This window comes from Aplidium turbinatum, chromosome 16 (genome assembly GCF_918807975.1).
Source record: "Aplidium turbinatum chromosome 16, kaAplTurb1.1, whole genome shotgun sequence".
NCBI lineage: Eukaryota > Metazoa > Chordata > Ascidiacea > Aplousobranchia > Polyclinidae > Aplidium > Aplidium turbinatum.
Genome location: NC_137487.1, coordinates 19,399,724 through 19,416,295, shown reverse-complemented (window position 1 = coordinate 19,416,295; position 16,572 = coordinate 19,399,724). Strand labels below are relative to the sequence as shown.

The following is a 16,572-nucleotide window of genomic DNA, read 5'->3' as shown; positions in this document are numbered from 1 at the left end:
CCAACGACTTGTTTTAACCGGTTGCACTAGTGAGATTCTTGAGTTCGCTGCTGTAATAGCGGCTTTCACTGGCTGCAAACTAGTCATCATCATCATAAAACAGATAATGACTCGTAACCGCTGAATGGAGAGCAGTTATTGAAATGGGTTGCTCAAGCGTACATCTCGAGTCAAACCAGCGCCGCGTGATCTTGCAGCTTCTTCGTAAAGCCAGGCATTTAACCAACTGAGCTATCGGGACGGAGTTACAGTTGATTAATTCTTTTGACGAGAGCAGAAAGCTTCTGCGTCGATAAAACTCGAATTTTTTCGGTTTTGACCGTCAGGTTTTTCATGTCTTGCTAAGGCTTCCGTTAAACGTGACGTAATCCTCTGCGTCACAAATCAACAAACTGGTTCAGTTGTGGTTTGACTTTGATCACAAAAACGACACAAAAGTTAAATAAAAACAAAAGCACAAACGTAACAATACATCATTGTTGCGTGAAGTGACGACAAAATAAACAAACGCACGACCGTTGTTCCTCAGTGCATTGAGTCGACGTTTGTTTTGGATTGTTCGTGTGATATGATACTTGGCGCCAATACTTTATTTTTTCAGTCGTGTGCGTTTGAAGAAGTAGGCTACTGTACTGAAAAAGGTAATTGCAGTTAAAGTGATGGTTGGTTGTGATGAATATGCACGAAGGTGCTGTACATAGCGATGGTGAATACAAACAGTTATGTTGAATTGTGTGCTTTTGCAGCGACACCGCATGATTTTTTCATCGTGCACTAAATAAGACCACCATGCTATCACAAACCGTAACTGGTACAAACAGCCCAAGGTTTACGGATAATAAACATACGTTAATTTGACGTTTAGGCTAGCAGAACAATAGCCGTTCCCATTGTTAAAAAAACAAAAACTATCTGTACCCATTTGACCAGGACACTACTGCAAGTAAAACAATGAAATATGAAAGTAATTGTGGCATTGCAACATCATAATAACGTCACAGAAGGAGGTTTGTCCGAGGTCTTCCGCTTCTTTCGGTGAGCTTGCTTTATTCCAGGATGAGGATCGGATGGTGGGAAATCAGGAGGATTAAAAACATCCGGTGTGGAGGCAGCAGAAGATAGCTCCTGGAAAACAAAGAGGATGTTCTGACTGGGAAAGTTATGTTATGCGGCGACTTTGGTAAACAATAACAATCCAAAGAGACGTAGACACAAAGTGGAGTCTGGATCAATCGCCATCATAATCTTTCCAATATACAGCGTACCTTATTTCCATCTATACTTCTACTTTTGAAGATTTTCTTCTTCCCGTGTGGTTTTTCTTTCAACTCCGGAGTTGATTTTGAAAGCAAAAGGAGGTCCTGTAATAATCATAATATTCATTAGCCCAGTTGACAGTATGTTACTCACGTTAGCAGATAATTTTGACTTTTCTGATTTCAAAACGTACCAGCTGCAACACACTACACAGTGAAGGGCTTAAAACTGTAGCTAGTTCCAACTGATAAAAAAAATCAACAAATCGCAGTAGCCTGAGCGACGAAACGTTTGTATATGTTGGTTTCCTAACAGCGAGTTGTGTGTTACAGGTTACAGCTAATAATGTGACTCAATCCGAATACTTCGTTGTCATTCATCTGCTACGCTACGGCAGAATCGCTTCTATCATAAAGGACAAATTGAATACTGACTGGTTTCTTGGCGTTGTCGGCTTTTGCTTTGACAACTTTCCTCTTCAACTGACTGTCATTGTCATCAAGACGCTGCTTCTTCTTGTAGCGGATACCACGCTGCAAAAGTTACAAATTAAATTAGCACCAGCATGGACATGTGATAAGGAGGGAGGAAGGAAGTTTTCTTAGAAAGGCACTAGATCTAAAGGTGGATGGGAAGAGGAAACGCGGTCGTCCAAGAAGAACGTGGAAACAACAAGTGAAGGATGAATTTAAAAAAGTCGGACTGAAGGAGGAAGATGCAAGGGACAGGGTGAAATGGAAAAAAGGGATAAAAACAATTGCTGCGCGGAAACAATCGGCCACCCCCACTAGTGGGGAACAAACCGACGATGGATTATGATGATGATGATGATACGCGCCGACTTCCGAGGGGGGGTCCCCCGTAAATTTATGGTTGAGGTGCAACAAAAATGGCTATTACAAGTGGTGTTTCAAGGATAAAATACTTCGCGAAAGAGATTTAGATCTTTTAAACGGACTTAAAGAATGCCGAAAGCGAAAAACAGCCTACGTTGCTCATGCCCGCAAAACAGCAGCTGATCGCATGGCTTTCTCTGGAACATGAATTACTGAGATGTACTACTGCGCAAGTTACAAATTAAATTAACACCAGTATAGTGAAATAGTTCGACACTTTAAAAGTCCAGTTAGCTTGAATCTTCTGTGTGAAATCTATATTGCTGGAGAGTGATTGAATACTTTTCCTTTAAATTGTGTTGGACATTGCTCAAACATCATACAAAAAACGAGTAGAAAAAGCAAAACTGGCGTCATATGACATAGATGCTGGGTATTAGACGACGAACTGGTCAGGTTGGTGCATTTTTTAGTAATCAAAATTCTAAATATTTATGTAAATATTACGTAAGCGTGTGAAAGTTTTGATTCTCAAGATTTTGCAATGTATAAAGTTTTATTAACAATTAAATTAAAAAAGTTCATAACAAAATGCCAGAGTAGGCCGCAATAGTGATCATAAAAAAGTCACTCACCTTGTTCTTCTTCTCGTGGCTTGAATCCAGGTCATCATCAGTCCCTCCTGTTGCAGGAGATGGGTACGGAGCTCCAAGTTCAACAGCTGATGGTGATTTACCTGCAAACAAATGAAACATCAACATCACATGAATATGGGCCGAAGACATCGCCTATGCACCACATGCTCACATATTTGGCCAAGAAACGATTTTTGGGGTGAGCCATGGCTTGTTTTATGTAGTCGCACGCATGGGCTCTATCCAAAAGTGGATAGAGCCCCAGGTCGCACGCACCATGGAAGCTGATCAGTCGCTTCAATTGACATTAAATTTTTGTTCAAACGTGGTAGGCACTTTCATGATGTGATTGGTTTTGATATGAGACATTGTGACACAATAATCTTACCTCTCGACTTGTGCCGTTTGTGTTGCTTGAATTCTTTTCTGTGACGTAGCACTAAAGGTGATTCCCCTTCATGGCGTTGCTGGCCTGATCTCAGGAGAGGGGAATCGCCTTCCTCAACCCCATATACCACTGGGTCAATTGTGAAACTGGATTGAAGGGTGTCGGTAGACTCGCCCCGGGGAAAGTTCTTTTCCAGAACAGGGGTAGTAGAAGCACTCCCGCTTGCTTCTGATGATTCCTACACAATCAAGCAGTTTAATGAAGCATCTCAGCTTTTTCCCTGGGAAACACAAGGAAAAGTTGTAGATTTGTTTTGCACAAGTGAGAAAATCAGTCAAAAAGCCCCAAAATGGGTGTTGTACATGAAGAATGGCCGATCTTGGATAGTTCCGATCCCTCGACAAGAGCGTCATATATTCCAACATGGGATAAGAAAAAAAAGCGGCTTACTTCACGAGGAAGTTGATCTTTCAGCGTGGATGAGCTATCCTTCAGAGAAATGGCATTCAGGTTCCCAACGATGGATTTCCACTCCCCGCTGTCCTCATTGGATGTGGGGGAGGCGGACACGCGGTCGGAATTGCTGGATAATTCTAGAAATACAAATCGATACAGTAAATGTCGCACTATCATCTGCTTCGGGAAATCTGCGAAAAACAACGAAATATTTTGCACGTGAGTACCTCATTACTTTTGAATCAGTTAAAAATTATGATAATTTTCCCCCAAGACTGTTCGAATGATGTCAATTTCTTGCTTGTCTTCATAACTACCTTGACGGTTTTGATACTTTCTACTGGAGGGCACTATACTATATAATACGGTATTGGAATGGCCCTTTCAGAACAGTTAACCACAACGTACAAATTATTGTCCAGAGATTGCTGAGCGAATTTAGTTTGAAAACGCCATCAAACAATGTTCTTTGGGTTATTCTGGATTTCTTCATCTGTCTCACCCGAACCAAGCATCGATGGCCTGATACAAGCAAGCAGCCCACATTTCTCTTTTGGACGAATTGTGTGTAGTTTGTTCTTACCTCGTCATAGAATTGTGTCAATAAGCTTGCCAAGTGATGCGTCCCATTAATTTTACCAAGTTTAACGTGACCCAAAATTTTGCATAGTTTGAGTTCATTCCAATAGTTTCCGCTTATTAAACCCACGGTTAACATGCCCGCCAACGTATTGAGCTCAATTTAGTCCTGTCCGAAATTACTGCACGTATAGTGGCAGGAAATCGTCTCTCCTTAATAAGCCCAAAAATCGTCCGGTCCGGAGGTGGGATTAATAAGCGGGGACTACTTTATTTTTCAATTGGGATCCAAGTTGGTTTGAAGATTTAAATGATGATAAAGCAAAAAGAACTAGAGGGATACCGAAAAGAAGATGGTGGGATGACATTGAAGTAAAGATTGGCATCACCTGGATGAGAACAGCGAAAGAAGAATGATGTGGAAAGATATGTGGAGGTCATCTGCCTACAGTGGCATGACTGGTTGATAATGGTGACGATAATGATGAAGAAAATTTACTCACCGTTTATATGAATAGTGTTTGAGGTGTTGCCGTCCTCGGTTTCAGAAAGTGTTCTTTGCTTGGGAGGAGCATCCCACCAACTGACGTCTTCTGACGTGTTTTCAACGCTATGTTCACGAAGGAAACTGTCATAATACAACCGATCCTTGGGGCCGGGAATAAAATGTCGCATTCCTGAAAAAACAATTGCAACTTTTTATAAGCGATTTATTTTGTCCACTGTATGAGTGCTAAACCAAACAGCAAAATCCTTACAACAACACGGCGTTAGAGCTCCACTGACACTTGGAAAAATCAAATGTTTATTGTATTTGTAAAAATTGATGATGGTGGGGTGCACGGCACCCCTGTTTATCACCTCACCCCTATCCCTCTTTGAAACTTACCCAGCATCAAGGACTTTCTCTGTTCGGTATAAATCCCCATCAATTGCTCGCAGAAGACTTTTATTGGCACGTTTCCTGTCCTAAAGTGGTGCAGGTGTTGAGCGAACAAACCCAATTCTTCTGTTGTCAACCGTTCTTTGAGCTGATGGAAGGAAAAGATTAAGTTAACATTGCGTGGTCTTTTGTAGATTTTGGTACAATTTGCGGTTATTTTATGTAAACAAGACAATTGATAGCATCACAACGACAATAACCGAAAAGATCCATTTTTGGTTATTGATGAAAAAATCCACCAATTACTGAGTCACTTTTGCTCTGCTTCAATGCGTCTCGCACCACTATGACATCATAATAACGGAGGAAATGTTTAACCGGCGTTCGAGACGTTTGGAAATTTATAATAACGTGACAAATGAAAGCGATAGCAATTAATCTGCTAACTCTTTCTATCAAAATTAATTGAACTATTGATAAGCTGATCCCATATAAAGTTACGTCATCTACTCTTGTACGATGATGACGTCAGACCACTAAAAAGAAATGACGTCATTCACGCCCTCTAGTGGCAAAACGAATATGCAGCTCACCACTTCAATGTATTCCTTTAACTGCAACTGGTGGTGGGAGGAGTGGTTTGTTGGTACGGAGCTACTACTGCTCCCGGATGTGAATGGCTTCCGATGGAACCCAACTGGAGAGGAAGGGGTGGAGGAAGAGGACACGGGAGAGCACACACCCCCATTGCTCCCGTGATGGGAAGCGTCTTGCTTGTGACTAAACAATGTGAAGATGTTTTTAAGTTAAAACATTGGAAGGAGTTTACTTCGCCGCACCACAAACATTGTACATAACTAATTAACTATGCAACACAAACAAACTTATCACTCATTTATTTAGACATACCGTACAAAATAGTGAAGGTTTTTAGCACAACATTGTAAAAAAAACTTAAATATTTCGAAAAAACAAAATCTTAAGTTTAATTTTCAAACATTATGACACTGAAAGCTAAAAGTAAAGATACGTATGAACCGTGGACTGCGAACATTTTTGTTTGCACTAAACGGGACGATACATCAGACGCAAAAATACACAAGGAATTTTGTTCGAAACTCAGATCTGCTTCTAACACAAATCCTTGAAGACCTGTATGTTTGACGTCATAATCCATCGTTAAACGGACAAACATATAGCGCTGTATCAGAGAGGGCTTTGGTTGTGATCTTCTCTTAACGCTGCTTCAGTTTCGTTTTGCACGTCACTATGATATATACGTCTCGACAGTCATCGTCTTAAAAGCCCAGCCACGAATTAAAGACTCTTGCTCGATGTTGGGTTCAAATACAAAGGGAATTCAGTGCAAGTTTTGCAAATGACCCGACAGGGTGTCGAACTCACATTCACGAACAATAAATGCTTCATGAAATTAAAAGCTGAGTGAGAAGACCTCCAGAAACATTTGTACTTTCAGGTAAACAAAAGATTTTGACGTGAACAAGATATTGAAAGTTGCGCAAGTGACAATTTGAGTCAACAGTTTTTTGTCGTTTCATCAAACGGTTGAATCACCAAAACAAATCCCATGCAATAGGTTTACAATCTAGTCTAAGGAAAGTAAACCTTTGGCAAATTACGTCAAAGGCCTTTATGTAGCGTAGGTGAAAATCTAAAATAGAAAAATCAATATAGAGTCAAAGGTGACGTCATAGTGCTAAAACCTTTTATAGAAATTAAAACAAAGTCGCTCCTGGGCTGACGTCACAAGGCAAGGTCTCGCATGCTGACAAGAGAGAAAGTATGACATCGGCAAACAGTAACAATTGATACATCGCTTTCTATTATTGCGACTATGTCGTCATAATAAATGGACTTCAGAGCAAATGGATTTTGAAAGCAAATAAGAATTACTGTTGAGGCAAGGAAGGTATCGGATGCAAAGAAAGTATGATATGCGCTTTACTAAATAGCCAAAACGAAGGTCGACTCGGCTGCATTGACCCTGTCTGCTTTACTTACGCATGTAAATGTTCAGTTGTTCACGATGATTTCAGCGCCACATAAAACAACACACATTGTTGTTATGATGAAATAAACAGTGTCACCCAAGACAACAAGCCAAGTAAAACCAGTCATGGGAAAAGCATAAATAATACACAAAATCTAACCTAAGAAACTAGACAATTTTTTGACAAAATCCACAATACAGGTTCCAGCCAGTACACAAGCGGGTGAATTTTATATTTTAAAATTTTACATACTTTGAAGAAAATGGCAGAGTTGAAGACTTCGATGCATCTGAAAAGTTGTGACCGTTTCTCACAAGAGGCTGAAATTCTGCTGAGGAGTGGTTTTGCAATTCTCTACAAAGTAAACTGTACTGTAGCGATATACTGTCGTACAAAAGTAAAAAACAAAAAGCGGAAATAGCACCCCAAATATAACCCTGTCATAACATAACCCTCGGTTTCCTTCACCATAAAATAGAATCAAATCTTTTAAATACGTTTGGTAAGACTAACTTCATTTAGAAGCCAAAGCTGGTAACCACCTTGTGTAGTACAGTGCAATCAAAAATTCCGAAAAAGTTCAAATATTAACATGATGCAAAAACAAAACGATATTTCAATAAGAGTATTGAAAAGCTTGACACATGCAGTCTGTCGATAATTTGAAACAGTTGAAGATAGAAAGTGACAGATAGTCAAAAATAAATAGCATCTGCACAAGTTACAATGGGATGTTTTTTGTTTGTCGTAAGCATCCAGGCTTACACCAAGTGGTTGAAGATTTAGATCGAGTGGACGGGAAGGCAAGGAAGCCAATCTTCATGTCCACCTTCAGGCATGCCTTTAAGTGTCCTGCCAGAGACACAGCCGCATGTTCTTGAGCGGTGTCGAACCGGCGCCCTTTTAATTGCCGTTCCAGGGCATCATTCTCACCATTCGGCTATGCAGCCGGCTTGGGATGATTCGCCTTTTATGCATTTGAAAATGAAATTATCCTGCTGACAAATCGTTCCTTTTTTACATTGATTCAATGTCTTGTCTGCAGACGTTAAATGAATATAAAAATGACTGATTTTCTGGCTGAATAGAAATATCTAACGGTTATAACCACCCACCTGTGCTGGTCTACGTTCAGCGACAGCTTTATGGTATCTGACTTCTTCTCTGCAGAATCGTCTGCAATTACGAACACTAATTAGCTCGAATTTACACATTAATTTATCGTAGAATGCACAAAATTTATGACAGTGGTGAAAAAGTAATACAAACGAATTTATTTTCACACAAGTCAGTCCAATCATAAACAGCTTATAATCGATTTCGATCAGCTAACAGCTAGATCATCTTCCGTTAAGCTGAAAGCAAACAGCACAAAAAATCAAATGATGAAAGTGCGAAAGAAAGAAAAAATGAAAAATGCACCTTCATAATTTGATTTTTTGTGCTGTTTGCTTTCAGCTTAACTGAAGATGATGTAGCTAGTAGCTGATCGAAATCGATTTTTAGCTGTTTATGATTGAACTGATTCGTGTGAAAATAAATTCGTTCGCATTACAACTTACAGGACATGTAGCCGAGTTATACATATCAAACATTGTTGTGGGTTTGACACCTGTCAGAAGATATTTCATTTTCTTGATGGTGAAAAAGTAAAGGTGAATCCTGTAACAACTGTAATGTTTCCTCAATCCTTAGTCCTATCCGTCTTCTTCCTGTTTTACGTCTCATATCCAGGATGTCGAGGCAGCAGGTGATCATTTGATTAACTAACCCAGTAGTAGATCTTTGATTTGAGGCCAACTTTAGAACATTTATGAGAAAACCAAATTGAAATTCTACTATCTTGAGCGTCTATACTGGCTTCAAAATACTTCCCAATTACATGTCTGCTTGCGTACAGTTTGAGAGGCACAAAGGAGTACCAACCTGTACTGTATGAATGATTCTTCGGCGTCACAGCGCCATCTTGGATGGACTTGTCAAAGAACTCCATGGTGGAATTGGTGTAGGCCAACTGGAATAGCTGCTGAGTGAGATAGCATATTTCCTGCGCCAGTGACTGAAATACATTTAAGAAAATGTACAAAGGAAATATCATTCTCATGATCCGTTTCCTTTGCTAAATGACAGCTCAAACAATAGATGGGTGACCATCAGTTAGTATGATGCAGGCAAGCTGCTGCAATCGCCATTTTTATATCGTTTCAATATCGCAAAATGTAGAAATGAGCTAAAAATGACAGGTTTTACTAATTGAGTGTAAAGTCTCAGTTTATCAAAACCGCTACAACAATTTTCGCTAGCAAAAGTATTTTTCTCGTCGTTTCGATGTGGCCAAATGTTGTGTAGAGCCCAAACTGAACCTGTTAGGGCTCAAAACAACATTGTATATAACTGGCATGGTCACAAAACCACCATGAATGTGAAACAAGATTTACTTCTCACCTTTGATGCACAGGAAAAAAAAGCCAAGTTAGCCAACCCATGGTGCAATTCGGAAGCTGAAACAGAAATGTGATTTAATTAATGAGAGTGCGCGTGCCCTTTTGTAGCGCGTGCAACCACCTTGACACATACGAGATTATGAACTGAACAAAACAACCACCAATCAGACGACTAGCCAACATTGATAGACGTTGTAACGATGTCAAAATGATATTGCTTACTGAGTTATCTCGTCAAGCAAGGTTATGCTTTTAGCGCTAATTCGATGTCCGATGCAGCAACGCCCCAGACAGCAAATCAACCGTTTTTTACATTGATTCGACGTTGAATCAATGTAAAAATGGTTGATTTGCTGTCTCGGGCGCGGCCCACTGCATTGGAATCTTATCAAACATGCATTTTTTTATACGATCATACTTCTGAAGTAATGGTTCGAAAACCTCGCCAACAGTAACAAACTTTTTAATGGTTCCGACGTTAGACAACGTCGATTTAATGAATTGCAAATGCAAAGATCTGTTTTAATGAATCAAGCTGTCATCAACCCTCACAGGATTGCATTGCGATGAAATCAGTTAATACGCCAATGCTGTAATATTTATCGTAACCTCAGCATCAGCTAACATGTGCGTCACAATGGTTAAAAGGCGACAGGGTAGTTTAGAAATGCTTTTAGGTACTGCCAGCTTGCTCCAGCAATCATCCTAAGTGATGTTGAACGCTGGGCACTGTAGATCAGTGTGATAGCAGGACCGATAATCACAACCGTCATTTTTACATTGATTCAACGTTTGCAGACATTGATTTAACATAAAAAAGGACTGGTTTTATAACTGGCAATTAGCTAACTGATTTTCTAGCTAGGGGATAATCTGTTGACAATGCAGCTCAAGAAATGTTCGAATGATGCAGCAAGTTAACCGGTGACAATGACCGTTCACAGATGAAGCGATCTCGCAAGTTTTTCAGCGATTTCTTTTCCATTGTGCTTGCCACGATGTGAACGCATAGAGGCCAACACGGTCAAAAACTTGACTTTTCACACTGATTAAAAGCATAGCGACCTTTATATAACTATACTTCAAAGTTAGCACATGTTGAATAAATTGCCAATCATATGTACACAAATCCTGTAATGAGTTGTTTGATGGCACTCAGCGATTTCACCTATTCATGTTGACAATATGAAGTTATTTGTAGATCAACTTAGCCTCACCGCTTTTCGTACGAAAGTACGGGGGACTTATTTAACAAAAATTTTAAAATGACAAATGAATGAATACAATAATAAATAATTATGATAAATACTATGATGGCTTGTTTAATGTTGCTGAGCAATATCACTTTGTGCTAATATTGATAACATGAGGACATTTCTAAGTCAAGTTATCCTCAATATACGCACGAAACAACGTAATTGATTCCATAATTACAATCACAGGGTTGGCACGATGTGGAATCGAACTAGATTCCAAGAAAAAGCGGTCACAAATGACCGTTTGTTAATTGAAGGGTGTCAAAGTTAAAGTATGTCTATAGAAGCAACAAATTGACAACATGAACTGCATAATCTCGCAGCCGTGGCAACAGCCGCAACACCGGTCATTTATCATGCGCCAAAGAGTGTGTATGGTCTGGACTCTGGATGACCTATGGCTTCTCGACGCCTGTCCACATATCTAAACCGAGTCACCGCCACTGTTCAAGGGTGGTAAAAGCAGAACCCTCGACCCTTGGAGTGGCAAAGAGCGAAGGTTCAAACGACGAAAGACATGTCAGTTCGTAAAACCAACAACCCAGCAAGCAATATCCGTCTTTTCAGCATTGCCTTAATGCTTACAAACGCCGCACCAATGTAAAAAGAACCAATTTTATCAGCTGGAAAGCAACTTATGAAAAATTCTCCCAACTTTTAAGTATATACATTTAAGATCGATTTGACTCGGTTTTAAAAATCGATCGTTGGAAGAACGAGAGCAGTTTTAACCAGTTCAAGATGCGGAAATGAAGAAAAGACTGATTCAAGCAATAAAGCCAAATTGGTAGATTTTCAAACCAAACAGTGTTTGAGCGAAAAGCTGAGTGAAAATGTCTATGCACAGCACTAAGTATGCAATACTATGCATACACCTTCAGTTGAAAAGGTTTGGCCTCACCTTGTGATAATAGAGTTCTGTGCTTACAAAGCACAATGCAACATATTGATATCAAAACCCTTCGCACAAAAAACTTCTCAATAAAGCACAATAGAAAATGTGCCAAGAAATGATCACGAGAAGGTCTGAATAGAATACTTCATATCTGAAGCTGGTTTTTACCCAGTACCCGCACCACAAACTTCGCTACCTGGGTCCTGGTTATTGTTCCCAATAAGTAGCAGTTTAGTCTACGGTCAATCAAAACGGCACGTTTATTATGAGATTAGATCTCTAAGGAACAATTCCAATTTACCCCTTAACGTTATTCTACACTGCGCCCACCGTAGAGCAGTGAAACATAGCTTTAGTCTTGGGTGGGTCACTGGGTTTGCATTGAGAAAAAGCAGGCGAGAGCGCATTGAGAGTTGGCAAATCTCGTAAATTTACTTTCCCAGGCAAAGATTCGAAAACAAAAGTTTGCATTCAGTCAGCAATGCATTTATTTATCAAAGTGTTTGGTAATAAGCCAAAACAAAGTTGACAGACAGCACATATGAAACAATCGCCTCACCGAACTTGAAGAAGAGTATGACTTGGTTGTCGTCTTGTACGTAGCCAGTGGCGGCTATTTGGTGGGTTGGAATTCGGTGGATAACTTCTTCTCCTGAATATAAAGTCATCAATTAAAACAAATGCACAATTGTGTGTTCACAATACAAGACGATAGTTATAACGTAATCTGTTGTAACCAAGGCTATGTTAGCATTATATTTTGCAATTTTTGTAACTTTTTTTTTTCAGGTTTTTTTTTATATAACTCTTTTTTGTTTCCTTTTTGTCTTGTTTTTCTGAAGGTTTTGCGACCGTGTCAATTTGTGTTAAACTTAAACACTTATTTTGGTCTCAAGCATGTTTTAACGGTTGCGTTTTGTCGCTTCCACCTTTTTCTATACCTTTGTTATGTTGACATGTATTGTTTTCGCTGTGATGGTCAGAAATATAAAAACAACTGAACAAACTTTGCCGTCCACTCCGTCGTTTTAGAGTAAGAGGGACTCATCTTTCCATTGGAAGATAGGCTACCTCATTTTACTATGAATAACAACTAAAAACAGTTTCTTATTGTGAACAGCTCAAGCACAACAGTATTAAGTGGCATCTTGGTTCCTCTTTTCTCTAAATTCGCCAATTCATTGACTGTTCTTGCTTTCACCAAACATAAACCTGGTTTTTGGTATATCTAAAAATAGCACAAACATGAAAGAAATACTCTGAGTATTGAGAATCATCATTTGATAATGATGTTCGCCCTTTGTGTACGAAGATGGACAACGAATCAGGCTTCAATACGTGGTTGGTGTATACGTGTGTCAAAATGACTGGTGAGGCTGATCTGTGCAATGAAGCCTCTGTTGCAAAATGGACAGATGCTGCAGACTTTGCATCTAGTAATGTTTTGATTCTATTTGATTGTGAACATATGAAGATGAGACAGCGTCATGCCACAGCACATTGAACGATGTTTAACGCAACTTGACACCATCTTGGTCCTGTTTTCTTGTCTTTTGTTCGGTATTTTTATTTGTGGGTTTCTGTATTGGCCTTTAATAGCTCTCTTGTAGCCTCCCACTGTAGCAAGAATAAACAACTACAACCTGGACTGACCTAAGGTCTCCAGCTCCAGAGGCTCACAAGAAGAAGATGTCTTCATAGTTAGAGTTTCAGTGTTTTGCTACATCCGACAACTACCACTCTTCTGGATGATGTTTCATTGCTATTTCGATGCAATGTTTAAACTTGGTTACGTAACTGCATTCGATTCATGTTTTGGCACCTACAGCACTTATCACAGAATATCAACAAGTTTAGATTCTATCTACCACCCCCCAAATAATATCACATTCATCTCCCTGGGAGAAAGAGATGTGTGCCCAAGGAAAAGTTAAAATAGTGATTTGATAGTTTCATTTGTAAGAACCAACACTTGTATAGTCCTCTTTTTGAGGGGGGAGATACGCACTAGCAGTAGCATATGTAAGAATATTTTTGTCACATATTTGTGAAAATATTCATAAATCATACAAAAGGACACTTGGACCACTTATTGATATGAGGCCGTCGATGCCTGGTTTAGCCATTGAGACAATTGAAGAACATCCGACTCACCATCCCGGCGCGAGAGTTTCACTTGGTAAACGGAGAAACTCATGATGACGTCATGACGCCAGGATAACTGCGCAGGCAGCAAACCCACTTTCTGAAAGACAATGAGGTGTTAGAAACAGTAATGTAGCTAGAAAGTAAATTTTAGGGGGGTAAAGTAAGTGTTGGAGGACAAACGTCATTCTACATGAATTACAAATACAATGGTATTAAGATATGTTTTGGGGGGGGGCAAGATAAAATTTAGGAGGAACCATTGCCCCCAAGCTTCCTTCTCCGTGGCTATGTTCTTGGTTAGAAACATGAAGTCTACTTCATGATGTTAACACACAGAGTAAAAGCATAGGTGCTGATGATACTCAGTAGACCTCAGCAGCTGTTTTGCTTTACTCTGACAAGAAACAGCTGCCAAGATACCACGTGCCATTGTGGATATATATTAACTTAGGAGAAAGCTTGATTCAAATAATCCAGAAATCTTAGCTGCAGTTAACATAAGTCTGCCCTGTTTTAAATTTATACTTACATTATTACATCAAAAATGACACCTAAACATCTTTAAGCATCTTCTTCAAAATTTAAATTAAGTTTCACTAATTTCATAAACACATACACTATACAGTACAGAGGTATAATTATAAACATATCAACTTCAATCTTATGTATATATACATAGCCTATGTAATTCAAATTTCAACTTACTCGTTTTTCATCTAGTAGGGATAGTACAGTTGACCGGTTCCCAACGTCGAAGTCATATCCAATATCAGTGATTGTTCCCATAAACTACACAACAATAAAATAAAGCATATAATACTGTCCTGTTGAGAGTTTCTTGATAAAGTTCTAAACTAACTCACAATCAATCATTTGCAGTTAGTTCAATGAACGAAGGTTTGTAACAAGCCCCTTGTTAAAGAATGTTCATGTTTAAGTTAAATATATATTGCAAATACTATGAAATTTCCTGGAATGGGATAGCTTAAGAAGCTGTTCTAACTACATCATTTTCTTACTTCCTGCACATGACACCCATACAGCATGTCATTTGTTAACATTTATACTACAATATGACGATCCTCACACTTCCAAGGCCGTCATCCAATACTTTAACAGCCAATAAACCACTGCAACCAAGAGCCACACATAAACACCTAACAGGGTATGATTTAAAAAAAAAACACTTCAAATTTACTAAATCTAAGTTGACTCAACTATTTTTATCCTAAAAGCATTTTTCAACACAAGAATATTTAAATGGATAATTCGATGTGCATCAACTCAGGAACATACTTTAGTTTCCTTTTCAACATATTCTTTAGCAAGAACTTCTGGATCAACTTTGCATTGTGGCCCATTTGTAGGTACAGAGCGTAGCGGTCTGCGCTCTCGTGGAGGAGAAGCGGAGGCGAGAGAATATGTAGAATGTCCGTGTGAAACAGTGGATCCTGATGATCCTCCTCCAAACATCCGACGAAATATTCCGATCTAACAAAGTAAATTGAACACCAATCAAAAAAATAATAAGCAAAGTTAACTTCATCAGGGAATGGTTTCCTTCAATTTAAAATTTAATTATGCAGTGCATAATTAAACTTCCAAACATCATAATATGCACACCAAAACAATGACAACTAAAAGTGAGTCATAAATTGGACAATGAATAGCAATACCAGTAGTACAGATCTTAACACTAGTTGTTAAAATCGATCAGTTGATGAAAAACTTTCTACAGTAGAAGCATTTATACAATATAAAACATGTTTAAATAAAACGTGATCCCCAACATATTTACAGGCCCTTCAATTTCAATAGAGATCCTGCACAATTGACAGGCTGCAATTGCTCATGCAAAATTCACAACACAAATTAGGTAAATAAGTAGGAGAACATGATTACTACTACTGTAACAACAATCCTCATTTAATCTTTGTACACTGTTCAATCAATTTTTATTTATACAAACTTTGAATTTAAAAGCAGGGTAAAATAGTTTTCTTATCATACTTTTGTGATAATTTACTTGTAAATCAAAAAGAAGTTAACATATTTAAAGTCATACTCTTTTTCCTCTTCTTCCATCATATTCCATCTCATACTTCAAAAAAACAACCATTTCCTGACAATACACATAGCCAGATAAAATATGGCTTCAACTACATAATGGCAAAATCGCCATTATAAAACTACTTCCAAACCTTTCAAAAACTCTACTTGCTCATACTGTTGTGAAAACAAAAAACATATTTCATGAATTTCACTTCTTTTAACTTAATGTTGGAGTTTTTTAACTTTTTACAACATACACCCCTTTGGCCCTTGCAAAGATGAGCAGCAACACTTTGCAGAATTCAATAACTGCTGATACAGTAGTCCACGCTTATTAAGCCCACCTCGGGATCAGACGATTTTGGGCTTATTAAGTAGGCCTAATAATAATTTAAATACTGTACTCCAAAATAAATTTATTGCTGTTATTCAAAAAGTAATTTCATATCGCTCACATCTACCTCCATGACAATATTTACAAAATACATACAGTAGCGTACGCTATTCCAAACTAATTATTATCAGTTATCACACACAAGTCTAAGAGAAATTTTGGTTACATATTTAGATTTGCGGATGATACATTCAAAGCCAATTAGCAAACTGTTCTTCTAAGCCAGGTGTGCCTAAAGTGCAACCCAAGTGAACAGTATCTGAGGCCTCCATCTGCACTCTACAATATAGCCATCAAGCTTATGCCAAATTTCTAGGAAGAAATATGTGATAACTTT

The 16,572-nt window shown here is 38.7% G+C and overlaps 1 protein-coding gene across 2 annotated transcripts; it reads right to left on the bottom strand.

Annotated features, from left to right (window-relative positions):
• Positions 1 to 402: 402 nt before the first annotated feature.
• Positions 403 to 16,006, bottom strand: LOC145785546 (uncharacterized). Of its 2 annotated transcripts, XM_082597206.1 has the most exons (18): positions 15,855 to 16,006; positions 15,086 to 15,280; positions 14,495 to 14,578; positions 13,796 to 13,886; positions 12,201 to 12,293; positions 9,492 to 9,547; positions 8,973 to 9,105; positions 8,162 to 8,222; positions 7,299 to 7,400; positions 5,628 to 5,814; positions 5,041 to 5,182; positions 4,655 to 4,828; positions 3,567 to 3,709; positions 3,117 to 3,354; positions 2,729 to 2,829; positions 1,692 to 1,790; positions 1,266 to 1,361; positions 403 to 1,125 (listed from the first exon to the last, which is right to left on the bottom strand). In XM_082597206.1, exons 1-18 carry the CDS (start codon positions 15,906 to 15,908, stop codon positions 985 to 987), a joined length of 2,190 nt encoding a protein of 729 aa, XP_082453332.1. In that variant the 5' UTR covers positions 15,909 to 16,006; the 3' UTR covers positions 403 to 984. The 2 variants fall into 2 exon arrangements, with proteins under 2 accessions (XP_082453332.1, XP_082453333.1); XM_082597207.1 differs by lacking the exons at positions 13,796 to 13,886; positions 14,495 to 14,578; positions 15,086 to 15,280; positions 15,855 to 16,006 and adding an exon at positions 13,295 to 13,430.
• Positions 16,007 to 16,572: the final 566 nt, after the last annotated feature.